This window comes from Takifugu rubripes, chromosome 5 (genome assembly GCF_901000725.2).
Source record: "Takifugu rubripes chromosome 5, fTakRub1.2, whole genome shotgun sequence".
NCBI lineage: Eukaryota > Metazoa > Chordata > Actinopteri > Tetraodontiformes > Tetraodontidae > Takifugu > Takifugu rubripes.
This window is the reverse complement of record NC_042289.1, coordinates 9,131,889-9,158,704: the sequence shown is the minus strand read 5'-3', so window position 1 is coordinate 9,158,704 and position 26,816 is coordinate 9,131,889. Positions and strand designations below refer to the sequence as shown.

The following is a 26,816-nucleotide window of genomic DNA, read 5'->3' as shown; positions in this document are numbered from 1 at the left end:
GTAAAACGATAGTACCACCACACACATTCAATGTGTATAATATAAAAATAGAACTAAATTATTGGGAGGGGGCTGTACAGGAGGGGGACAAAGTCATTGCAACAAAATTGAGATGACCGCTTACAGCACAAAAGGAATATATAAACAGCTACACCCATCAATGTAGCTACATATGTTTCCAAATATACATATTCACATATCTCCATATATAGTGTCTCAGACATTTTGATTTGACATTCTGACAGAAGCAGGTAGGAGCGAGAGACGGGTTCCTCTCCTTCTTGTCAGTTTGCTGCAGAAAGCAGAAGTATTGAGTGAGGAGGTTTTTGTCACAGTCTGAATCACTGTGATACGACCTCGCTAGCAGAGTCGTCCCATGTTTGACAGTAATAGACTGCTGAGTCTCCCTCCTCCAGATTATTGATCATCAAACGATAATCTGATGTTGACTGATGAGTAGAAGTGAATCTTGGAGATGAGAAACCAGAACCATATTTGACAGAACTCCAGCCGTGATACCAGCTGAGTACAAACTGAGGAACTCCTCCTGGAACCTGTTTATACCAGCGAGCACCACTGTTAGTAACAGTTCCCAGGTTACAGTCCATGGTGACTGACTCTCCTCTGCTCAGAGACACAACAGTGGGCTTCTGTGTCAGCACCGTCACAGCACTCACACCTGGAAACAACAAGAGGACATGAAGTCAAGAGAAAGACACAGACTGATGAATCCAGCATGAGCTCAGAGCTGCAGTAAGTCAGCCTCCTCACATGTTAGAGCAGTGATGAGAGTGCAGAGGCTCTCCAGCATGTTGCCACTGTGTGCTGACTATCAACCTGGAAAGTGACTTTACTGCTGACAGATTCAGGCTTTGGAGGATGAGGAGAGGAGGTGCTGGAGGAGCAATTTAATAGCCCACTGGAGCTGAGAGGGACTGACAGGAGGAGGAGCTTCTCTTCAATCTGCAGCTTTTCTCCTGTGTGTGATGTGGAAAAGAGCAGATTGGAGCTCCAACGTTTCATTTACATGAAGTTAAATAAAGACCATCAGAGCTGCAGGTGCTTCCTGCTGATGGAGGAGCTGAGTCAGGTCACATCTGAAGGAGCTGCTTTCTCTGTTTCTATGGTGATGCAGTGCTCCTCTCTGGTGGACTTGAACAGAACAACATCCTTCATGGACAAAATTTCTCTGGATGTGTCACATGTTTACACATGTAATCATTTGATCATAAAAATATAAGGGGATAAAACCCAATTGATGTCGAGATGTTTTTCTTCTCTTCTTCTACCTTGCTTTTCCTGCTCTATTCTTTCCTTCTTTACCCTTTTCTCATCAAATGGAGCCCATTCCCACCATATCATCTTGGTCCTGCTCAAGATTTCTTCCATTTTAAAGAACCTTTTGACCTGCCACTGTTGACTCAGTGATCAGCCTCTGGGATCCCGTGAAGCTACTTGACTGAAACTTTTGTTTAAGAAATAAATGTTGATCTGAATCAGTTTCTCCAGATTAGACTGGGACAGAACTGGTTTAATCTGGATATTGTTGAGAGTCCAATCAGAGGTTGTGATCTTTGATCAGTCAATCATTGAAGGGCAGGTTTTGATTGACATCTGTCACTTTAAGAACCATTGTGAATAAGTTAAAATCACTCAAGCTGAATCTTTAGAAATATTTATATTTAAGTACAAAGATTTCAGCTAAATAAAACGTGAAGCGAGCAGAAACCCACTATCTTGTGGTGCTCTCATATTCCAGAACTCCAACGTACCTGAAGTGTCCAGTACAGTCCAAAGTGCTCAGAGACATGATGGACGGGCCTGTAACTGGATCTGTCACACTCTGCTCCAGCCCATGGACTCAGTTCTTTTCCACTCCCCTGCTCACACCACACCCTCTGATCACACACCTGCTCTCAGTCACTGATAACACACCTGCCCTCACTCATCAATCAGTTCACCTACCAGTATATATTCTCCAGCCTCACACTCACTCGGTGCCGGATTGTCTCTGCTGTGCATGACCTTCCAGCGTTTACCTGCCTGTCTTCCCGGAATCGACCCTGCCTGTTCTGCCTGACCCCCGGTAGAGTAACCCTGTCTTCTGTTTTGACCACGAGCTCAGCCAGTCTCCCTCTGGATTATTTGCCTGATTCTGCCTGCCTCCCGGTTACTGACTTTTTGCCTGCCTCGACCAAGTCCACTGCCCCGCTCTCGAACTGTCTGTTGTTTGCCAGATTGCAGTTAATAAACCTGTTAACTGATCATCAGTTCTTTGCCTGTTTTGTACTGCACTTGGGTCCATACCATACCCGTCACAGTACAATCTGGCCAATCATGGACCCAGCAGAACCACCGTCACCACGGGATCGGTTTGAAAGAATCGAGGGGGTGCTCATGCTTCATGAGCAGCGGTTGGAGGAGGCGGCTGCCCATGCCCGACAAGCTGCGGAGGCCCAAGCCAGGGCCATCACAGCCCTCACAGCTCAACTGCAACAGCTGACCTCCACCCTTTCCTCTCCAGAGGCCACAGTCTCTGCACCAGCACCTCCACCTCCCGCTGCCGTTCCAGCGCTGCCGAGGATGACATCAGAACCCCGGCTGGGGGCCCCAGAGCGCTACAATGGGGATCCCAAGCTCTGTCGTCCCTTCCTGACTTCCTGTTCTCTTGCCTGTGCTTCATTCCAGGCCTTCTCGGAGGAGCTGCGCAAGGTCTTCGGGCTGGGAGCTACGGGTCCAGATGGCACTTCGGAGCTCCTCTCCATACGGCAGGGGAATCAGTCCGTAGCAGATTACTCCATCGACTTCCGGACCAAGGCTCGTCAGAGTGACTGGAACCTGGCTGCACTCCGGGATGCCTTTCTGCATGGTTTAGCAGAATATATCAAGGACGAACTGGTTTCTTACCCTCTACCTGCCTCACTGGATGAACTCATCGAGCTCAGCACTCGACTGGATCTCCGTGTCAGGGCCCGGAGAACAGAAAGGAGACAGAACACCGCACCGTCCATGGCAGCTCACTGCCTGAATTTCCCCTCCGCTTCGGCCCCTGTTCCTGCTGACCCAGAACCGATGCAACTGGGTCACACCAGAGGAGCGTCAGCGTCGCCAGAGGGGGAACCTCTGTATGTACTGCGGGCAACATGGACATTTTATCTCTCTCTGTCTGTTAAAAGGCAGAGCTCACCAGTAAATGGGGAAGTCATGTGGGAGTAAAATCTTCCCCTCAGATTAAACGCCCCGTTTTTCTATCCAAGCTTCTTCTCGCCGATGACTCTCACACCCTGGCCACCTTCATTGACTCCGGTTCTGATGGCAATATTATGGACGAGGGGTTGGCCATGCAACTCGGGCTAGAGAGGATTCCCCTCAACCCACCGATTCCTGCCAGGGCCATGGATGGTCATCTTCTGGGAACGGTTGCCCACCAGATTGCCCCTGTTCACATGCTGATTTCTGGTAACCATCATGAGACCATCCAGTTTCTTCTCCTGCCCTCATCCAACATTCCTCTGATCCTGGGCTTTCCATGGCTCCGCAAACACAACCCGCATGTCGACTGGACCACAGCCACTATCCCCAGCTCGAGCGGCTTCTGCCACCTGGTCTGCCTTCGGGATGCATCAATGCCGTGCCAGACTACGCTCCCCAGCACCTGACTGGACCTGGCCAGAGTCCCTGCTGAGTACCACGACCTCAGGGAGGTGTTCAGTAAAACCAGAGCTACCTCGCTGCCCCCCCCCACCGCCCTTACGACTGCGGAATTGATCTGAAGCCTGGCACGTCACCTCCTAAGGGGCGCCTCTACTCTCTGTCTGGTCCAGAGTGGGAGGCCATGGAGAGCTATATTAATGACTCCCTGGCTGCAGGAATCATACGCCCTTCTTCATCCCCTGCAGGGGCAGGATTCTTCTTTGTGGACAAGAAGGACAAGACCCTGTGCCCTTGCATCGATTACCGGGGTCTCAACGACATCACAATCAAGAACCGGTACCCCCTACCACTCATTTCCTCTGCCTATGAGCTACTTCAAGGGGCCAAGATCTTCACCAAGCTTGACCTTCGTAATGCCTACCACCTCGTTCGCATCAGGGAGGGGGACGAGTGGAAGACGGCCTTCAACACCCCCACTGGCCATTATGAATATTTGGTGATGCCATTCGGTCTCACCAATGCCCCCGCTGTCTTCCAAGCCTTTGTGAATGATGTCCTCCAGGACATGATCAACAAATATGTGTTTGTCTACTTGGACGACATTCTTATCTTCTCCACCTGCCTTGAGGATCACATTCACCATCTCAGGACGGTGTTGCAGCGTCTCCTGGAGAATTCGCTGTTCGTCAAGGTTGAGAAGTGCGAGTTCCACACCCAGTCGGTGGCCTTTCTTGGCTACATTGTGGCCGAGGGACGCCTGGAGATGGATCCGGCTAAGGTGGAGGCGGTAAAGTCCTAGCCAGTTCCGGAGATCCGTAAGCAACTGCAGCGTTTCCTGGGTTTTGCAAACTTTTATCGACGCTTCATCCGGAACTACAGCTCCATTGCTGCTCCCCTCACCATGTTGACCTCCCCCAAGCGTCCCTTCCGCTGGTCCCACGCTGCAGACTCTGCCTTCCAGACCCTGAAGAACCGGTTCAGCTCAGCACCCATCCTCCAGGTCCCGGAGATTGAACGACAGTTCGTTGTTGAGGTGGATGCTTCCGATGTTGGAGTGGGTGCAGTCCTGTCTCAGCGAGTAGCAGGTGACCAGAAACTCCATCCATGTGCCTTCTTCTCTCAGCGTCTTTCACCGGCCGAGAGAAATTATGACATTGGCAATCGGGAGCTTCTGGCTGTCAAGCTGGCCCTGGAGGAGTGGTGACACTGGCTTGAAGGGACTAAGCAGCCCTTCTTAGTTTGGACAGATCACAAGAACCTGGAATACATTCAGACGGCTAAGAGGCTCAACTCCCGACAGCCACGATGGGCCCTCTTCTTCACCAGGTTTGATTTCTCCCTCTCCTACAGACCCGGCTCCCGCAATGTCAAACCAGATGCATTGTCACGCCAGTTTCAGAGGGAGGGGGATGAAGCTACCTCTGCAGACACATTCTACCATCTCCTTGTGTTGTCGCATCCCTGACGTGGGAGATCGAGGAGAGGGTGAGAACCTCTACAGAGGGGGAGGCTGGTCCCAGTGCTTGCCCTCCAGATCGCCTGCATGTGCCTGCAACCCTAAGGTCAGAAGTGCTCCAGTGGGCTCATGCCTCTAGGGTTTCCTGTCATCCAGGGATCCAGAGAACCTGTGACGTCCTCCAGCAACGCTTCTGGTGGCCCTCGTTAGAGGAGGACACCCGGAAATATGTCAATGCCTGCCCTACCTGCAACCGGAACGTCTTCTCGTCAGGCCCCGTCTGGTCTTCTACAGCCACTTCCTGTGCCGCATCGTCCCTGGTCACACATTTCTATAGACTTTGTCACTGGTCTGCCACCATCTGAGGGGAAGACGGCCATACTTACAATCGTGGATCGCTTCTCCAAGATGGCTCACTTCGTCCCCTTACCCAAGCTTCCATCAGCTAAGGAGACTGCCCAACTTCTCCTCGACCATGCCTGCCTCCCGGGTCTTGGGTCCATACCATACCCGTCACAGGATCAGTACTGGTGTTGGCTGGAGCCAGTAAAGTTCAGTCAGACACCGACTGACATGGAGCAGCACAGCAGTTACAGATTATCAGGTAAACGGGGAATTGAAATAACCCGTTTTATCACATTTTTGTCCCACTGAGCACCACTGACTCAAACTATCACACCGTTACCTAATAGACTGTTTGTTTATACTTTGTGAAACTTTGAGCTGTTGGGATGAACAAATCTGATATTCTGCAGTAATTTAAGACAGACACATTATTTGCCAAGTTCAAAAAAGTCTTAGAGAAATTCGTCAGGAATGACTCCGTCCCTTTGTAGCCGAGTCACTGAACAATAAATTTGGCAAAATAGTCCTCGGTCCTGTGTTACAATCTTTCCAGATTAGACCCAAAATTAAATGTGTCTTTGCTAAATTAGTGCTTGGATATGGTTCAATCTGTGCTGAGTTAGTAAATTTTGGAGCCACACTGACCATCAACTCACTGATGTCGTCCATGCTGTCCATTGTTTACCTCACAATGATCAGGCGCACAAAATGGTGTAATAATAACATCAATGTAATGACAACATTGATGTAATGACTCATGAGATGAGAGGAAACCAGCAGCCACGCCCCTCTCAGCAGGAGGTCACATCGACTACTGCTGCCAATGTGACAATGCTCAAATGCTGAGCAAAGGCGGGTCCACCTGCTCTACACACGATCCACATTCACACCAATCCTGTCCCAGTCTGATCTGGAGGGACTGATCCAGGTCAAACCAAGGCAGCTCGGGTCAACTCAGCTTTATCAACGAAGCATTAATTACAATCAAGAAGCTTCAGAGGAATTCAGAGGCTGATCATTGAGACAGCAAATGCTGCAGGGCTAAAGTCCAGTTTAACAGGAAGAAACCCTGAGCAGGACCAGGCCCATATGAGGGGACCCTCTTGCTGATGACAAAGAAGGTAAGAAGTAGAAGAGCAGGAAAAAGATAAAAGAACAGATCCATACAACCCTCATGCAAATACATGTGTAACTAAAATAAAGATTTTTTGTATGTCATAATCAATACATATCAATACCTACAAACATACATGTGATCAGAGGAGCCTGTAAGTATTCTTGACACCACTGTACATCTGACCAGTAGCAGTTATTGATACTATACGACATTAAAATAAAAGCAAGAAACACTGAAACAAGTAAAAGTGAAGTTAATACAACCAGACTGAATTAAAGAGGTGTCTAATGAGTCTAGATTTGAAGATGAGGAGTGATTCATTGTTACGGAAGATTGACAGACGTGAACTGAGCCCCCAAATGCAGACACAGACGACAAGATCAGCTTCAGCTCTGACTGAAAATGAACAGCGTGTGTGCCAGCAATTCTCAGCAGAGATGAGACCACAGCGAGGCAGGAAGCAGGCTGGGCGAAACAGGCAGGAACAGGTCGCAGTGTTGGAGCACTGCAGGCAACAGACTGGCAAAATGAGCAGAAAGCAAGTTAGAAAGTGAGACACAGGAGGGTGGTGAGAGGGAAACACTCGGGTATGGAGGAGGTGGATGGACATTAATGTGGGGGGGGCAGTAGAGCTGATGAAGGGTGGAGGTGATGTGGTGGAGGAGGAGGGTTGGTTATGATGCCAGCAGCAGAGTTCTGGACCTGGAGGAGTTTATTGAGGTGACTTAAGAGGAGAAAGCTGCAATCATCTAAACAGGTGACAAAGATGAGGAAAAGAAAGAAAAAGCAGCAGGAGAGAGATGGAGGGACGGAGATGGTTGAGGTTACACAGGTGAATGTCATGATCCTGTTCGTGTCTGTTTTGTAATTGCTGTTTGTTTCCACCAGGGGGAGGGGTTGACCTGTTTCCCGGCTCGTGTTGCCTGCTTCCACACCTGCAGCTGATCAGCTTGATTGGAATTCTTTTTAAGCAGCTGGCACGAGCCATCAGAGTCTGGTAGTTTCTTCTATCCTCTTGGTAACTGAGTGTTTGTAGTGTTTATAGACTTTAAACCTTCACTGTGATGAGACTGCCTACAGGAGGGAGGTGGCTGGACTGGTGTCCTGGTGCGGGCACAACAACCTGCAGCTGAACGCTCAGAAGACAGTGGAGATGATTGTGGACTTCAGGAAAGTCACAGCCCCTTTGCCCCCCCTTGCCCTCATGGACTCCCCCATCACCATCGCGGACTCCTTCCGCTTCCTGGGCACCACCCTCACCCGGGACCTTAAGTGGGAGCCAACCATCAGCTCCCTCATCAAGAAGGCCCAGCAAAGGATGTTCTTCCTACGGCAGCTGAGGAAGCTCAAACTGCCTCCCAGGATGTTGGCGCAGTTTTATACGGCCATCATCGAGTCCATCCTCACCTCCTCCATCACCGTGTGGTTTGCTGGCGCCACCGTCAGGGACAGACTAAGGCTGCAGCGCGTCGTGCGCGCTGCCGAGAAGGTGATGGGCTGCAGGCTTCCATCCATCCAGGACCTGTATATCTCCAGGACCCGGAGGTGTGCAGGTCGGATCACGGCCGACCCTTCCCACCCTGGTCACGGACTGTTTTCCCCCCGCCCCTCAGGCAGGAGACTACGGTCCATTCGGACCAAAACCTCCCGCTACACGAACAGCTTCTTCCCCTCTGCCATCAGGCTGCTGAACACCAAGTGACTTATCACTTAAGCACCATGTACAGCAGCCAGTCGGACTCACGAACAATACATCACATTACTCCTGCATTGACCTGCACTATTTCTTACTATTTATGTATATACTGTATATATGTCTTATTTTATTTTATTTATCTTATTCTAGTGTTGTCTTCTTTATGTTGAATGTTGCAGCGTCACACCAAGACAAATTCCTAGCTTGTGTAATACTGTGTATTACATGAACAATGGCAATAAATCTGATTCTGATTCCTGTTTGGATTATCTGTGTGTCGAAACCCAACCGTTCTGAGTTGGGTTTCTCTGTTCACGATTCACCAACGCACATTTGGGTCTCACCTGCACTTTCATAAATGTTTCACTTTAAGATTTCCCGCCTCCTGTCTGCATTCTGGGTTCCACCTTCGTGTACCAGTTGTAGTGAAAGTATGATGATGAGTGATGTCACCGATTTGTGATTGAAGTTGGAGATAAATTTACAACATTCTTTGTCAAATTGCAAGAACTGAGTGAAGCCTATGAGATATGAATGGAAGCAGTTAGGGGGGCGTGGGGGACACCAATGGAGGAGTCTATTGAGGAGGATGGGCTGTGAGATGGTGTAGAAGTGCCACTTAGATGAAGAAGGTCCAGGAGGGAGAGGAAGCTGGAGCCAGCTGCACAGAGGAGATGCTTGGATATTTTAAATAGAGCGATCTCAGTGCTGTGATGCTGAGGGAGACCAGACTGGAAACATTAATGGGTGTGGAGTTGGGAGACAAATGAATTTTTAAGAATTTAGGACATTTATGCTGTTAAAAATGGGGAAAGATGACTGTAGTTATTGGGATCAGAACCAGGTTTTTTTAGAATGTGACAGAATGCTGTAGTTGGAAAATGGATGGAACAATTCAAGTGGTGAGTGAGGACTTGATGATGGCAATAATTAAAGGGAGCATTAAACTGAGCGATTGGAAAGATTCTTTAGGGTGGTAAATCCATACTTTTATTTCTTTACATGAGGATAATCCAAACCTTTACATATGAATTACATGAATAAACCTGTGACACAGAGACATTTTGTCCATGAAGGATGTTGTTCTGCTCAAGTCCACCAGAGAGGAGCACTGCATCACCATAGAAACAGAGAAAGCAGCTCCTTCAGCTGTGACCTGACTCAGCTCCTCCATCAGCAGGAAGCACCTGCAGCTCTGATGGTCTTTATTTAACTTCATGTAAATGAAACGTTGGAGCTCCAATCTGCTCTTTTCCACATCACACACAGGAGAAAAGCAGCAGATTGAAGAGAAGCTCCTCCTCCTGTCAGTCCCTCTCAGCTCCAGTGGGCTATTAAATTGCTCCTCCAGCACCTCCTCTCCTCATCCTCCAAAGCCTGAATCTGTCAGCAGTAAAGTCACTTTCCAGGTTGATAGTCAGCACACAGTGGCAACATGCTGGAGAGCCTCTGCACTCTCATCACTGCTCTAACATGTGAGGAGGCTGACTTACTGCAGCTCTGAGCTCATGCTGGATTCATCAGTCTGTGTCTTTCTCTTGACTTCATGTCCTCTTGTTGTTTCCAGGTGTGAGTGCTGTGACGGTGCTGACACAGAAGCCCACTGTTGTGTCTCTGAGCAGAGGAGAGTCAGTCACCATGGACTGTAACCTGGGAACTATTAACAACTATGCTAGCTGGTATAAACAGGTTCCAGGAGGAGTTCCTCAGTATGTGCTGAGCTGGCATAGCAGCTGGAGTTCTGTCACATATGGTTCTGGTTTCTCATCTCCAAGATTCACTTCTACTCATCAGTCAACATCAGATCATCGTTTGATGATCAATAATCTGGAGGAGGGAGACTCAGCAGTCTATTACTGTCAAACATGGGACGACTCTGCTAAAGAGAACGTATCACAGTGATTCAGACTGTGACAAAAACCTCCTCACTCAATACTTCTGCTTTTTAGTGTCTGATACATCAGCTCATGTTCAGTCTCACTAAATTACAAATCAACTCATGTTCACACTCAGTTTCTCAGAGAAACTTTCAGATTGTTGGAAACTTTCTGCTGTTTCATCACTGAAAATAACAAGAACCAAAAGCAACTCCCTCACTCATCCTTCATCCTCCATCATCATCATTAAAATACACCTTTAAGTCATCAAAACGACTTTATGGGGAATATGATGAAGAGTTTGTTGATTAAAGTTCTAACAGAGAATCTGTTGTGATGATGATGATGATGATGATGATGATAGTGGTGGTGATGATGATGGTGATGATGATGATGGTGATGATGATGTGATGGTGATGTGATGATGATGATGTGATGTTGATGATGATGATGATGGTGATGATGATAATGATGATAAATGGTTATGATGATGATGATGGTGATAAATGATAACAATGATGATGATGATGGTGATGATAATTTTGATGATAATGATGGTGATGATGATGATGATGATGGTGATGATGATGATAATGATGATGATGGTGATGATGGTGTCACCAGTGAAGGCTGTTCTCATGTCTCAGTGTCTCCACTCATCAGTGACTCTCAGCAGGTTTTTGTACAGCTGTGTGTACAAACTGAATCACTGTGGTATTCGGACCAGGAACCAAGCTGATTGTCACCAGTAAGTACTTTTACACTCAGCAGAAACAACAAAGATTTGATGCTTTTGATACAAACTAGAAGCTTTTTCATAGAAATGTGGAGTGTGGAAATGATTTGAAATATTCTTCTGTTAGTCTTTGACCTGCTTTGATACTTTATCTGTCAGCTAAAGGAAACATCTCCAAAGATTACATCATTTCAATCAGTTTCTCACCAAATATTGTTGAGTTTTCTTCATTTTCACCTGTTTTTAATAACTGCAGAACAGATTTTCTACTTAAACGTATTTTAAATTGACTTTGGTTTCTTGGCTCGTGTTTGATGGAAGTGAGTGAAAAAGGTTTTGTAAAATTCACCCAAATTAATTCAGTTGCTTAAATTCTCATTTTAAATATATAACTTTATATTTTTGTATCATTTGCTGGTTGTAATTTTACTTTGGTCAAATATTTAATTGATGCTGTTTATGTTCAAAATGACTCTGAAATGGTGTAAAATATCTGGTTTAGTGAGATTTTCCTCATATTGTTGCTGAAGATTGAAGGTTTTATTTGCTCAGTGTGTTTGTGATGTTTTCAACCAAACTCCTAAATTCATTAGTTCCTGTTGAACTTTGTGTGAGTGTGTAAATTTCTTCTTCATGTATTTTCAGGCTCCAGCCTCCCTCCTCCTGTCCTGACAGTCTTCCCTCCGTCCAGAGCTGAGCTCCAGTCCAACAAAGCCACTCTGGTCTGTCTGTCCAGACTCTCTGCACCTTTTGCAGAGGTGAGCTGGTTGCTTGGTGACACTTCAGTGAGCAGCGGGATCTCCACCAGCACTCCTGTCCAACAAGCAGACCAGACTTTCCAAATCAGCAGCCATCTGTCCATCCTGACGTCAGACTGGGACGCGCAGAAGGTTTACACCTGTAAAGTGTCTGTGGGCTCCCAGACTGCAGAGAAAAGCATCAAGAAGTCCGAGTGTGAAGAATAGTGGAGGAGCAGCAGCACCATTTCACATCTGCTTCTTTAGTCTTTGTGCTGCATCAGCAGCTTCACATGTCAGAGGAGACCAGTCTGCATGCTTGGAATCAATGTTGTCACGCTGAGCTGCTGCTCTTGGAGCAGCTTTGCAGCTGCTCTGTTTTTACAATCTTTCAATAAAAACTCATCAAGTTGAAGTAAAAGAACTCTTTCTGTTTATTTGGACTCTTCCAAATGTTGTTTTCAACAATAATCAATAAAAGTTCAGTGATTTTTGTGTCTTGTCTCAGGACAACAGAAAAATCAGATCTATAATAAAGTGAAACTGAGTTTTCATGCTTCATCTGTGAAGCGTGGCCTCTGGACACCTCAGTACTTTCCCAGGATGCACCTGCAGGCCTCCTCACTCATTTATAGCTGCATCTAAATGGAGCTCAAATGTCAGCTGTCTAAAAACAGAGGGAACCGTTTTATCATTAAAAAAATATTATATTTGAAGAAGAATGATTATATTGTTTAATATGTGGAGGATGTTTATGTGTTTAAATGTCACAACAGGATCATCAAGGGTGAAAGACTCGATGTTCCAGATAATTCATGATGTGATCCACGATGATGATACGATCAACACACATCGATCCAGCGATCAACAATCTGGGTTGGATTGATTTTTTCTCTGCAGTTACACTGAGCAACAGTGCATAAATGTATATGTGGCTGCTGATGCCTAAACGGAGCGTTGTCATGACGATAATGTGCTTCAGTGATGTAACCAGTGTAGTTAGAGCTCAGACACGTCACCCTTGTGTAGAAGGAGACCCTGTTGACTCTGATGTTGAAGCTCTAGCAGGAAGTTCTCAGTGAGCATGAAGATGAATGAATCCATGCTTGTGTTCTTCTCTCCTCTCAGCTGCTGCAGGCACCTCTCTGAATACGGAACTGGAATTATGGACGTTTGTCCAGGTTTGGTTCAAGGATTGGAAACAAATGGGAGAATATTGACAACAGAACTAGAGTGCTCCAAACACAACACAGCACATGGAGGTGAAAATGGTGGGAACTCCACCCAGAGACTCACTCCCTCACCCTTACATCACACCTTACTGTTGAGCTTCAAACCCATCACCACTTTGAGGCTTCTGTCAGCTGCAATGTGTCCTACACACTCCAGGGAGGACAAAACATGGTCCCTGACATCTTCACGAGGAATTTTCCTCGATGTCGGGGAGGAAGAGGAGGAGGAGGAAAGGCCGTTCCACTCAGAAGGCACCTGTCTCCATGCTTGTGTCCCAAAAACAGGACACAGAGTACCAGAAGATTGTTCTTTTCAAAAGGTCGCCCAGTATTTATTGAAGATCAAAAAGGGGTTTTTGAGTCTGTTGTGCAAAATGCACAAGTGTCGTTCAAAACTCAGCATGAGCTGTCAGATGATGACTGAATAAGGAGAACATTCAGTGTCTAAACTAAGGGACAATACACCAGTGCAGGCCTACATGGATCCTATCTGTGATTATTAATGTTGACTATTTTGGGTGAATATATGAGGAGTCAAAGCTAAAACATTGTTAATTCACACACAGAGCCTTAACTCTGTTTTATCTTGAGGGTTGAATTTTATAACCCTTCAATCCATAAACCAGTGGCTGAGTCGTTCCAGAGAAAGAGGTCAGTGTCTTGGTTTCCACATCTTCCATACAGATGTTTGTTCCACAACAGGAGACACCAGTGAGCCCACGGTGCAGCCATGTTTCTGTCTGTGGAAGCTTTCTCTGAATTGGAAGTAGGTGGTGGTAAGAGAGGCTGAGCAGAGAGCAAATGTGTTCTGTCAGTGTGTTGTCCTGGACCGGGCGCCTCCTCACTGCATCTGAAGCTGCCATGCAGGTGAACAGTCAGGTGACATCATAGAACAACCATGGTTCCGTCTGACTATAATTGGAGAGGCTCCACAGAGGTGGGCTGAAGCACTTTTGGAAAGAACAACATGGACAATGTCCAGTAGGTCAGCCAGGAACTTGGAACTGTTGCTGAAAGATTGGGCAGCTGTTTGTGTCTGAAGTGAGAGGAGACAACATGGGCTGATAAATGACCTGCAGCAGCCACCATGTGACACAAAACCAGGTCAGATCCATCTGTGGAGGCTCAAACACAGACTCAGTATGACTGATGAGAGGCTGCAGGAACCAGTGAGGGTGTTGGTCTGGCATTAAGATCCAGATGCAGCATTTTCTTAGTTCCACATTCTGCAAGACTGAAATTGTGGAAAAGCATTTTTTCATTTAAACAGTTTAAAGTTCAGTTCATTTTATGAGACGGTTCCCTCTGTTTTTACACAGCTGACATTTGAGCTCCATTTAGATGCAGCTATAAATGAGTGAGGAGGCCTGCAGGTGCATCCTGGGAAAGTACTGAGGCGGTCCAGAGGCCACGCTTCACAGATGAAGCATGAAAACTCAGTTTCACTTTATTATAGATCTGATTTTTCTGTTGTCCTGAGACAAGACACTAAAATCACTGAACTTTGATTGATTATTGTTGAAAACAACATTTGGAAGAGTCCAAATAAACAGAAAGAGTTCTTTTTCTTCAACTTGATGAGTTTTTATTGAAAGATTGTAAAAACAGAGCAGCTGCAAAGCTGCTCCAAGAGCAGCAGCTCAGCGTGACAACATTGATTCCAAGCATGCAGACTGGTCTCCTCTGACATGTGAAGCTGCTGATGCAGCACAAAGACTAAAGAAGCAGATGTGAAATGGTGCTGCTGCTCCTCCACTATTCTTCACACTCGGACTTCTTGATGCTTTTCTCTGCAGTCTGGGAGCCCACAGACACTTTACAGGTGTAAACCTTCTGCGCGTCCCAGTCTGACGTCAGGATGGACAGATGGCTGCTGATTTGGAAAGTCTGGTCTGCTTGTTGGACAGGAGTGCTGGTGGAGATCCCGCTGCTCACTGAAGTGTCACCAAGCAACCAGCTCACCTCTGCAAAAGGTGCAGAGAGTCTGGACAGACAGACCAGAGTGGCTTTGTTGGACTGGAGCTCAGCTCTGGACGGAGGGAAGACTGTCAGGACAGGAGGAGGGAGGCTGGAGCCTGAAGATACATGAAGAAGAAATTCACACACTCACACAAAGTTCAGCAGGAACTAATGAATTTAGGAGTTTGGTTGAAAACATCACAAACACACTGAGCAAATAAAACCTTCAATCTTCAGCAACAATATGAGGAAAATCTCACTAAAGCAGATATTTTACACCATTTCAGAGTCATTTTGAATATAAACAGCATCAATTCAATATTTGACCAAAGTAAAATTATGACCAGAAAATGATACAAAAATATAAATTTATACATTTAAAATGATAATTTAAGCTCAATTAATTTGGGTGAATTTTCCAAAACCTTTTTCACTCACTTCCATCAAACATGAGCCAAGAAACCAAAGTCAATTTAAAATACGTTTAGGTAGAAAATCTGTTCTGCAGTTATTAAAAACAGGTGAAAATGAAGAAAACTCAACAATATTTGGTGAGAAACTGATTGAAATGATGTAATCTTTGGAGATGTTTCCTTTAGCTGACAGATAAAGTATCAAAGCAAGTCAAAGACTAACAGAAGAATATTTCAAATCATTTCCACACTCCACATTTCTATGAAAAAGCTTCTAGTTTGTATCAAAAGCATCAAATCTTTGTTGTTTCTGCTGAGTGTAAAAGTACTTACTGGTGACAATCAGCTTGGTTCCTGGTCCGAATACCACAGTGATTCAGTTTGTACACACAGCTGTACAAAAACCTGCTGAGAGTCACTGATGAGTGGAGACACTGAGACATGAGAACAGCCTTCACTGGTGACACCACCATCATCACCATCACCATCATCATCACCATCATCATCATCATCACCATCATCATCATCACCATCATCATCACCATCACCATCATCACCATCATCATCATCATCACCATCATCATCACCATCATCATCATCATCATCATCATCATCATCATCATCACCATCACCATCATCATAATCACCATCATCATAATCACCATCATCATCATCATCATTATTATTATTATCATCATCATCATCGACACCATTATCATTATTATTATTATCATCATCATCATCAATAGCATCATCATCATCACCATCATCATATCATCACCACATCATCATTATTATCATCATCATCATCATAACAGATTCTCTGTTAGAACTTTAATCAACAAACTCTTCATCGTATTCCCCATGAAGTCGTTTTGATGACTTAAAGGTGTATTTTAATGGTGATGATGGAGGATGAAGGATGAGTGAAGGAGTTGGTTTTGGTTCTTGTTATTTTCAGTGATGAAACAGCAGAAAGTTTCCAACAATCTGAAAGTTTCTCTGAGAAACTGAGTGTGAACATGAGTTGATTTGTAATTTAGTGAGACTGAACATGAGCTGATGTATCAGACACTAAAAAGCAGAAGTATTGAGTGAGGAGGTTTTTGTCACAGTCTGAATCACTGTGATACGTTCTCTTTAGCAGAGCCGTCCCATGTTAGACAGTAATAGACTGCTGAGTCTCCCTCCTCCAGATTATTGATCATCAAACGATAATCTGATGTTGACTGATGAGTAGAAGTGAATCTTGGAGATGAGAAACCAGAACCATACTCAGCAGAACTCCAGCTGTGATAAAATCTCAGCACATACTGAGGAACTCCTCCTGGAACCTGTTTATACCACTGAGCATTATTAGTACCAGTTCCCAGGTTACAGTCCATGGTGACTGACTCTCCTCTGCTCAGAGACACAACAGTGGGCTTCTGTGTCAGCACCGTCACAGCACTCACACCTGGAAACAACAAGAGGACATGAAGTCAAGAGAAAGACACAGACTGATGAATCCAGCATGAGCTCAGAGCTGCAGTAAGTCAGCCTCCTCACATGTTAGAGCAGTGATGAGAGTGCAGAGGCTCTCCAGCATGTTGCCACTGTGTGCTGACTATCAACCTGGAAAGTGACTTTACTGCTGACAGATTCAGGCTTTGGAGGATGAGGAGAGGAGGTGCTGGAGGAGCAATTTAATAGCCCACTGGAGCTGAGAGGGACTGACAGGAGGAGGAGCTTCTCTTCAATCTGCTGCTTTTCTCCTGTGTGTGATGTGGAAAAGAGCAGATTGGAGCTCCAACGTTTCATTTACATGAAGTTAAATAAAGACCATCAGAGCTGCAGGTGCTTCCTGCTGATGGAGGAGCTGAGTCAGGTCACATCTGAAGGAGCTGCTTTCTCTGTTTCTATGGTGATGCAGTGCTCCTCTCTGGTGGACTTGAACAGAACAACATCCTTCATGGATAAAATGTCTCTGGATGTGTCACATGTTTACACATGTAATCATTTGATCATAAAAATATAAGGGGATAAAACCCAATTGATGTCCAAATGTTTTTCTTCTCTTCTTTCTACCTTGCTTTTCCTCTTCTATTATTTCCTTCTTTACCCTTTTCTCATCAAATGGAGCCCATCCCCACCATATCATCTTGGTCCTGCTCAAGATTTCTTCCATTTTAAAGAACCTTTTGACCTTCCACTGTTGACTCAGTGATCAGCCTCTGGGATCCCGTGAAGCTACTTGACTGAAACTTTTGTTTAAGAAATAAATGTTGATCTGAATCAGTTTCTCCAGATTAGACTGGGACAGAACTGGTTCAATCTGGATATTGTTGAGAGTCCAATCAGAGGTTGTGATCTTTGATCTGTCAATCATTGAAGGGCAGGTTTTGATTGACATTTGTCACTTTAAGAACCATTGTGAATTAGTTCAAATCAATGAAGCTGAAATATTAGAAATATTTATATTTAAGTACAAAGATTTCAGCTAAATCAAACGTGAAGCGAGCAGAAACCCGTTATCTTGTGGTGCTGTCATATTCCAGAACTCCAACATAACTGAAGTGTCCAGTACAATCCAAAGTGCTCAGAGACATGATGGATGGGCCTGTAACTGGATCAGTACTGGTGTTGGCTGGAGCCAGTAAAGTTCAGTCAGACACCGACTGACATGGAGCAGCACAGCAGTTACAGATTATCAGGTAAACGGGGAATTGAAATAACCCGTTTTATCACATTTTTGTCCCACTGAGCACCACTGACTCAAACTATCACACCGTTACCTAATAGGCTGTTTGTTTATACTTTGTGAAACTTTGAGCTGTTGGGATGAACAAATCTGATATTCTGCAGTAATTTAAGACAGACACATTATTTGCCAACAGAATGGAGTTCAAAAAAGTCTTTAGAGAAATTCTTCAGGAATGACTCTGTCCCTTTGTAGCCGAGTCACTGAACAATAAATTTGGGAAAATAGTCCTCGGTCCTGTGTTACAATCTTCCCAGATTAGTGTAACCCAGGTTACTAAACCTTAAATAATAGCTCAGTTGTTAGAATAAATAAATTCATATTTTATTGCAAAAAATAAATAAATAGGAGCTCAATTAAAATGATCATACTGAGAAGGGATAGGCAATGTTTTTGATTTAAAAATCTTAAATATGTTAAGTAGGTAAAATCAATCCACACAGGTTTGTTTATTAAAGTTAGTTAAAAAGGGCATTTTGTTTTAATTTAAGTGTGATGAATGTGCCTATGTGGAAGTAGAAAAAAAGATTTGCACGATCCAGGTGACACGAGGAGTTCACGTGATATAATTGACCAATTAGGGTCAGGGTGATGCGTCGTGGCACGTGCGTTTTTTTTTTCTCTCTCGCGCGCTACCGGACCGACATCAAGATGGCCGCATACTAACTTTTTGCTGCAGATACTATTGTTTTTGTCTAAGAGGGCAAGATAATTCACTAATTTTCATTACTGTGGTTTTTGGTGTGGGGAGCGAAACTTTCTTTTTGCCGTGGTTTCATTAGTGGACCGTGTATTCTGCCAAAGAAGCGAGAGAAACGGGTGAGAGCCGTGTTACCTGCAGTTGTGCCAGTGTGTATGTGTACTCGATGCGTGAGCCGCTGGTGAGTAAACTTCGCTGACATATATTTCATTTTAAATCTATTAAAATGTGCATATGGTAAGTTGATAGAGTAAAGAGGCGTTCATTTCATGTATATTGTGTTTAAAAGAAAATTGTTTATATGAAACTATTTTATTTACATTACCCTCACTCTGTTTTTATTTGTGAGAGTGAGTGGCGTTAAAAGAAAGGAAATTGTAACAGAAGAGTTAAGATTCAGTCAATTTGTTTAATATTAATGTTGAGAAATGTGTTCAGATAATTTGATGTATGGTAAGGATAGTTGTAAGGAAAATTGAAAGCCAAGGTTGTGATGTATGTGGATATATATGTGTGTTTCCGTTCTTCTGAATGAGTCCTGAGTTCAAGGCCTGCAAGAAGATTTCGTCTACTGGGATTTCTCCTGTTCTGCAGAGGAGAGATTCAGTGGTCGTGGCGAGCCACCCTAGAGAGACTGTGATTTGGGAACCATCTGAGGATTTCTTTCTTTCTTTATTCACTTTATCGCTGTTTAATGTTTATGTGTGTATTGGCATTTCAGTCTTTTCCCATTTAAGCAATACAATATAAGCAAACTTAACCTTGGTTGTGTGAATCCTTTACTCTCCACTTAATGCACATTGCTGATACCCCTTTCTCCTGTAGCGAATCTAGACTTTTGACCCACTGGCCCACAAAATAATTTATATACTGAAGAACATATCTGTATCTCCCAGTTATTACCATTGCGGTGAGGGCTGAGGCTGGTTACATTAGCCCCAAAATTAAATGTGTCTTTGCTAAATTAGTGCTTGGATATGGTTCAATCTGTGCTGAGCTAGTAAATTTTGGAGCCACGCTGACCATCAACTCACTGATGTCGTCCATGCTGTCCATTGTTTACCTCACAATGATCAGGCGCACAAAAAGGTGTAATAATAACATCGATTTAATGACTCATGAGATGAGAGGAAACCAGCAGCCACGCCCCTCTCAGCAGGAGGTCACATCCGCTACTGCTGCCAATGTGACAATGCTCAAATGCTGAGCAAAGGCGGGTCCACCTGCTCTACACACGATCCACATTCACACCAGTCCTGTCCCAGTCTGATCTGGAGGGACTGATCCAGGTCAAACCAAGGCAGCTCGGCTCAATTCAACTTTATCTACGAAGCATTAATTACAATCAAGAAGCTTCAGAGGAATCCAGAGGCTGATCATTGAGACAGCAACAGCTGCAGGGCTAAAGTCCAGTTTAACAGGAAGAAACCCTGAGCAGGACCAGACTCATATGAGGGGACCCTCTTGCTGATGACAAAGAAGGTAAGAAGTGGGAGAAGAGCAGGAAAAAGATAAAAGAACAGATCCATACATCCCTCATGCAAATACATGTGTAACTAAAATAAAGATTTTTTGTATGTCATAATCAATACATATCAATACCTACAAACATACATGTGATCAGAAGAGCCTGTAAGTATTCTTGACATCACGGTACATCTGACCAGTAGCTCAGTTATTGATACTATACAATATTAAAATAAAAGCAAGAAACACTGAAACAAGTAAAAGTGAAGTTAATACAACCAGACTGAATTAAAGAGGTGTCTAATGAGTCTAGATTTGAAGATGAGGAGTGATTCATTGTTACGGAAGATTGACAGACGTGAACTGAGCCCCCAAATGCAGACACAGACGACAAGATCAGCTTCAGCTCTGACTGAAAATGAACAGCGTGTGTGCCAGCAATTCTCAGCAGAGATGAGACCACAGCGAGGCAGGAAGCAGGCTGGGCGAAACAGGCAGGAACAGGTCGCAGTGTTGGAGCACTGCAGGCAACAGACCGGCAAAATGAGCAGAAAGCAAGTTAGAAAGTTAGAAAGAGAGACACAGGAGGGTGTTGAGAGGGAAACACTCGGGTATGGAGGAGGTGGATGGACATTAATGTGGGGGGGGGGGCAGTGGAGCTGCTGAAGGGTGGAGGTGATGTGGTGGAGGAGGAGGGTTGGTTATGATGCCAGCAGCAGAGTTCTGGACCTGGAGGAGTTTATTGAGGTGACTTAAGAGGAGAAAGCTGCAATCATCTAAACAGGTGACAAAGATGAGGAAAAGAAAGAAAGCAGCAGGAGAGAGATGGAGGGACGGAGATGGTTGAGGTTACACAGGTGAATGTCATGATCCTGTTCATGTCTATTTTGTAATTGCTGTTTGTTTCCACCAGGGGGCGGGGTTGACCTATTAACCGGCTCGTGCTGCCTGCTTCCTCACCTGAAGCTGATCAGCTTGATTGGAAGTCTTTTTCAGCAGCTGGCACGAGTCGATCAGAGTCTGGTAGTTTCTTCTATCCTCTTGGTAACTGAGTGTTTATAGACTTTAAACCTTCACTGTGATGAGACTGCCTACAGGAGGGAGGTGGCTGGACTGGTGTCCTGGTGCGGGCACAACAACCTGCAGCTGAACGCTCAGAAGACAGTGGAGATGATTGTGGACTTCAGGAAAGTCACAGCCCCTTTGCCCCCCCTTGCCCTCATGGACTCCCCCATCACCATCGCGGACTCCTTCCGCTTCCTGGGCACCACCATCACCCGGGACCTTAAGTGGGAGCCAACCATCAGCTCCCTCATCAAGAAGGCCCAGCAAAGGATGTTCTTCCTACGGCAGCTGAGGAAGCTGTAGTATCTGACCCGTTCTATGCAGGCTTTACGTCTGCAAGGCCGTAATGTGTTTATCTGCCAACCTAAGCACAATATCAGGACATCCTCCACATGTGTGTCCGGTGTCTTCTTCCTTTAGGTAATAGGAGCTGCTAAAAGACAACACTGGAGCCTGTGGGCCCCTGGTACCTCTCACTAGGAGGATGTATATCATGAAGCATCTTCAAGTATTACCTTTTTTGGTAATAACTGAACGCTATACCATTGGGTTGGCCATATTGTACAGCGTGAGGTCATCAGTAAAGAATGTGTTTACTCAACTGTATAAGAAGGAGGTATCGAGGTAGACACCCCGGAGTTCTTCACCATCGGGACCTCGAGACCTCCCTCGGACAAACTGCAGTGTTCGATTGATGCCTGACTGTTCTCTCCAATAAACATCTTTAATAATCAAGTCGGTGTCTGCGAAGTTTCCTTCCTCATCAACACATCTCGGCAACCACCAGGAGAAGATTCACAACAAATTTGGCGTCACGAACAGGATCGGTTGTGGCTGTCGTCTTCTCCATCTGCCTCCTCGGACCAACTCCCGCTCCAAGCCGGCAAGTAAAGTGAACATTTTTCACATATTGGGGTGATAGTTGGTTCAATTAAGCTTTTGGGGAGTAATTTAGACACACCGTAAAGATAATTAGTGTGGATGTACATTTTTGTGTTGATGTTGGGGAATACTTCTTCTAAATTGTTCAATTTGACCTTTTGTTTTGTGTTTTGTGAAAGATTGAAGTAGTGGCTCTGGAGGAGAGACAGGCCATGAGGTTTATTACACGGCTCACTTCAGCTAAAAAGGACAGCTGATTCTGAATTTATTTTATTCGGTCTGTACACTGTGTTATGTACAGGATTGGCAACTGAGCGTGTGGACACTAGGAATGTGTCGGGTTACGGCCAGGAAATGATGTTAAAGTGTTAAAAAGCCGCGGGTTCAGGACCATTTGCCCTAAGTCCTGTGTTTCCTTTCGGAGCACACAGGCCGGTCTCTCTCTCTTGAGTGATTGGAAAACTGGGGTTATCTCCGGGTCGGGGGTGTCCTCTCTGACGTGGCTGACGAGTGCGTTTGAAGACACTCTTTTACGGTCAGGGGCCCACTTTTCAGGGTGGTAAATTTAGTGCGGACAGTCGCGAGAAACAAACTGTGGTTTACGGCAGCGGCGCCGGGGCATGCTTAAATAGGATAAATCTGCATGGACAGATTGTATGTGTGTGTGGCGCCTGTGTGTGCGTGAGTCGATTCTGTGTTCTGTTCGTCTCTCTCTCTCTCTCTCTTTGTTTGAAGTGACTTCTGGGGGATGTTACCATAGTTGTTGCCAAAAAATTGGGTAATTGATTGAAACGAAAAGAAATAAAGGAAAAATCTTTTTGTACCTCAGATAGATTGATTGAGATTTTATCTGAAGCTTGAGGAGGACCTAAGGGTGGTCCTGGTAGTGAAGAATATCATAAAATTCTGTGCTGAGACAAGGAAACTGGGTGTGATCCAGCAGGACCGCAAGGTCCACATACATACACATACACACACACACACACACACTCACATATACATATATGCTGAAGTAGTGGTGAACAAAGAAAAGTTGAGAAATATAGAAGTTTGTTTTTGCGGATTTCTATGTTTATGTAATATCTTTGAAGAACTTTATTTATATTGATTTTGAAAATTATTCATATTCGCTGTTGGTTGATTTGGGTCCTTTGGATCTCAGGGTGTGGCTCACAGTTCGTTTTGCATTTAAATTAAACATTAAAGTGAAATAAACAAAGCATTTACATATTAAGGTTTGAAATTTATATACTGTACTTTCCTAAGACAACTGCTACAGCAAAATGTCAAAAGCGGAGAGTAAAGCAGTTAAACGCATGACTCCAATTGAGGTGGTGCAGAAAAACAATCCCCTTATTAAAGGCCTACCAGAGGCCTCAAAGAAATGGAACAAGCGTTGGCCAGATATTGAACAACCTTGGCCGGTTGAAGGTACCCTCAACCCCGATGTGATTCAAACAATCTGTACACTTGTTACCGCCTATAAAGCAAATGAGAAAAAAGGAAAAAGGGGGAAGTCTCGTGCAGAAAAAAGACAGACTGAACTCGCAATGTTGCAACTTTTTGAACAGGAGGGACAGAAGTTGAGATTGGCTGCAAAAAAGAAAAACAGAATAGCTAAAGAAATTATTGAAAGAACCGCAAAACAAACAGCGGCGCTTGTGGAAAAGATTAACACTCCTTTCTCTCATACGGCTCCTGTAACAACCCCTCCACCGGATGAGACAGAAACTGAATACACTGACATCTATCCACAACTTCCTGTACTCAGCCAGAAAGGCAAGTACAACATTAAAGATGATCACAACCAAACTGAAAAGGGAAAGGCAAAAACAGTCATACACATTTATCCGACAACTCCAAAATCTAAATCAAGAAAAACACGAGATGATGTTTACAACACACTGCTTCTGGAGGATGATGATGAGAGCGGTACAGATGAAGCCATAGGTGGCTATGATCCCGCCATTAAGCGTGTGTTGGCTAAAGCTGAAAAGAGGGGTAACAAATCTAAAAAGAAAGCCAAGTCTGGTCAAGATCTGACCGATGACAGCTCAGGGTCAGACACTGATGAAGACTCAGACGGCAATTGTTCTTCCTCTGAGGAAAGACAACGTTCTTTGAGAAATCTCGAAAGGGGTATCGAACAGTGTCGTTTAGACATTAGCTTGACGGGAACTCCAGGAGCTCAAAAGATGCTAGAAAGACAATTGGAAGATATGGAAAAACGGCGTAAGTCGTTAAAGAAGAGGAGGCTTTCAAGGCTGATCACTTCTGACTACGCCTTGCGTTCAAAGAAAGACGGCTCTGCTAACAAAATGTTCCCTGTTGTTGTTCGTGGTCAAAGTCTTGAGTATAAACCTTGGCAGAACTCCGATATGTCAGATATATTAGAGAAGCTACCTATCCTTCAGGAAGGGGCACACCCCTGGATTTCAAAACTGGAGGAACTTTTGATTGGAACACAACCTGCTGTTGGAGACATTAAAAGGCTCCTAGCTAATCTCATTGGTGTGTCTGCCATGGAAGACCTTTTGCAGAAGGCTGGCATGCCTCGGTTCATGGCAACCGCAGTAAATGATGCTGAACTGTTTTCTGCTCACAGAGGTCAGTTTTGGGGGGCGCTGAAAGACGCGTTTCCAACTAACATACATCCTGATAATATCCTCATTGAACCATTGGGTGAACAAGAAAATCCGAGAGCCTACGTTTCAAGAGCTCTACAAACGTGGCGTAATGTCACAGGCAATGATCCCGATGCTAATCAAATGGAGCAGTCTATCATTCGAGCTAAAATTCAGAAGGGATTGCCACTGCCGGTGCGTAGTAAAATAGCAGAGGTGGTTGGTCTTGGGAATATGATTAAGAGTGTTTACATTGATCACATTGCTCACCAGGTTGAACTATATCGTAGAAAAGAGCAAGAGCTGAAAAACCAAGATCATGAAACTCTCAGAAAACTTACTCAACTGCAGCTGGTGGACAACAAACGCTAAGAGAAAAAGCAAGCAGTAGTGATGGAAAGCCAATCAAACCGAACATCATGCCATTCGTATCAATTTCCATCGGTGGCATCTGTTCCACCAGTACCTCAGCAATGTTACTTACACTCTGCAGGGTTTTGCTAATGAAACCATAAAAGGCTTTGAACATCTCTCCAACACTCAGAGAAGTCACAGACTTACGTTGCTGAAACATGACATGGCGCTAGATTACATCTTGGCCAGAGAAGGAGGTTTGTGTGTGTCGTTGAACTTGACAGGAGATGCTTGCTATACTCTGATTCCAGACAATGGTGATAACATAACAAGTGTGATTGACGCTTTGAAGAAGATAAGAGATGCGTTTGGTCCTTCTGAAAGCGCAGGAACATCAGCGACGGCTTGGCTTCAGGACAAATTTGGTCCAATGGGAGCTATGTTGGTACAGGTTCTCAGTGCCGTCGTAGTGTCACTAAGTGTGATGTTTTGTTTTTGTACCTTGTCATTAACTTGTGCCAAGGCGATGATATTGCGTTGGATTGGTGTAGTGATGCCTACCGACCAGGTCCAGATGCCACTCTTAAGTGTCAAAGCTTTGGCTGATTCAGATGAGGAGGACGTTTCTGATGAGATGGTTGATAAATATCCAGTATAATCAATAATTCAGTATCTAGTGTGACCTTCGAGTCATATCCTTATGTTACTTTTGTATTTAACGGTGTTTATGTTTTCCTTTCCTCCGTTGTAGTTCCGGTGACAAAGGGGGGGAAATGGTTACATAATTTACTTAATCGTGACAATCATGTTTTGATATGTTTGTATTGTATTCTCTTTAATGAAACCAATGTTTTTTTTGCAAAGATACTGGCACCTCTGTTTTCTGCTTCCAGGACAGTAGTTGGGGAGCTACGTTGGGGCGACAACTAGGTTGGAATGGAGTCAGAAATTCAAAATGAACTGTGAAAGATGCTGGAGGACCCTGAATGAAGATGGGGAACAACTGAAGATCCTTCATCAGGGGACTGTGAACTACAGATTCGAAAATTACTGTTGATGTGTTTAATGCATATATTTGAAGTTGGTGTTAATAAATTTACTAGGGAAATTCATCAGTAGGCAGATGCTATGAGAACTCAGGTTTTTTCCTTGTTTTGGTATAGGGAAAGGGGTCCTTAGGCAGGGAAAGGTCCAAGATAAGGTCCGATGGGACGACCAGCCTGATCGTGGACATTTTTTGATTTTTTTCCTGAGTATCTCGTATGTGGTTGCCAAACTCTTCCCTAATATAACCTTTTTGCAAATTGGATTGGAGTACTATAGGTGGTCGCCGTCGACAGAGGGACCGTGAGAGAATTTTCCCGTCTAAAGTGTTTTGATGGTTGCAAACTGAAAGATGTCTGTCGGATGGGTTTTTCACTCTCGCACTCCACTAAATTTCACATATTGTTCATGTCTAATTAAACAATCTTTTTCAAATTATACCATTTTATTAGTCACCGTCACTTTTATTAAAACTTGGTTATTCTTTATTTTTCGAGACTGTATTTAGTCTCGAAGGGGGGAAATATGTAGTATCTGACCCGTTCTATGCAGGCTTTACGTCTGCAAGGCCGTAATGTGTTTATCTGCCAACCTAAGCACAATATCAGGACATCCTCCACATGTGTGTCCGGTGTCTTCTTCCTTTAGGTAATAGGAGCTGCTAAAAGACAACACTGGAGCCTGTGGGCCCCTGGTACCTCTCACTAGGAGGATGTAT

General features: G+C 44.6%; 2 protein-coding genes and 1 long non-coding RNA gene across 3 annotated transcripts; 2 read left to right on the top strand and 1 right to left on the bottom strand.

Annotated features, from left to right (window-relative positions):
* Positions 1 to 9,703: 9,703 nt before the first annotated feature.
* Positions 9,704 to 11,846, top strand: LOC105419194 (immunoglobulin lambda-1 light chain-like). The gene is made up of 4 exons (XM_029836473.1): positions 9,704 to 9,743; positions 9,836 to 10,155; positions 10,857 to 10,893; positions 11,527 to 11,846. Exons 1-4 carry the CDS (start codon positions 9,704 to 9,706, stop codon positions 11,844 to 11,846), a joined length of 717 nt encoding a protein of 238 aa, XP_029692333.1.
* Positions 11,847 to 14,605: 2,759 nt separating this feature from the next.
* LOC115249893 (immunoglobulin lambda-1 light chain-like) lies at positions 14,606 to 16,810 on the bottom strand. Its single transcript, XM_029836444.1, has 4 exons — positions 16,771 to 16,810; positions 16,359 to 16,678; positions 15,556 to 15,592; positions 14,606 to 14,925 (listed from the first exon to the last, which is right to left on the bottom strand). The coding sequence occupies exons 1-4, from the start codon at positions 16,808 to 16,810 to the stop codon at positions 14,606 to 14,608; spliced, it is 717 nt and encodes a 238-aa protein (XP_029692304.1).
* Positions 16,811 to 17,858: 1,048 nt separating this feature from the next.
* Positions 17,859 to 19,422, top strand: LOC115250057 (uncharacterized). Its single transcript, XR_003888634.1, has 2 exons — positions 17,859 to 18,843; positions 19,199 to 19,422. It is a non-coding gene; the product is annotated as an uncharacterized lncRNA (long non-coding RNA).
* Positions 19,423 to 26,816: the final 7,394 nt, after the last annotated feature.

Coding starts and splice junctions, on each gene's coding strand:
- LOC105419194 (XM_029836473.1), top strand. CDS start 9,704: ATGCTGGAGAGCCTCTGCACTCTCATCACTGCTCTAACAT. Junction 9,744..9,835: donor TCTCATCACTGCTCTAACAT/GTGAGGAGGCTG, acceptor TGTTGTTTCCAG/GTGTGAGTGCTGTGACGGTG. Junction 10,156..10,856: donor GGGACGACTCTGCTAAAGAG/AACGTATCACAG, acceptor AACTGAATCACT/GTGGTATTCGGACCAGGAAC.
- LOC115249893 (XM_029836444.1), bottom strand. CDS start 16,810: ATGCTGGAGAGCCTCTGCACTCTCATCACTGCTCTAACAT. Junction 16,679..16,770: donor TCTCATCACTGCTCTAACAT/GTGAGGAGGCTG, acceptor TGTTGTTTCCAG/GTGTGAGTGCTGTGACGGTG. Junction 15,593..16,358: donor GGGACGGCTCTGCTAAAGAG/AACGTATCACAG, acceptor AACTGAATCACT/GTGGTATTCGGACCAGGAAC.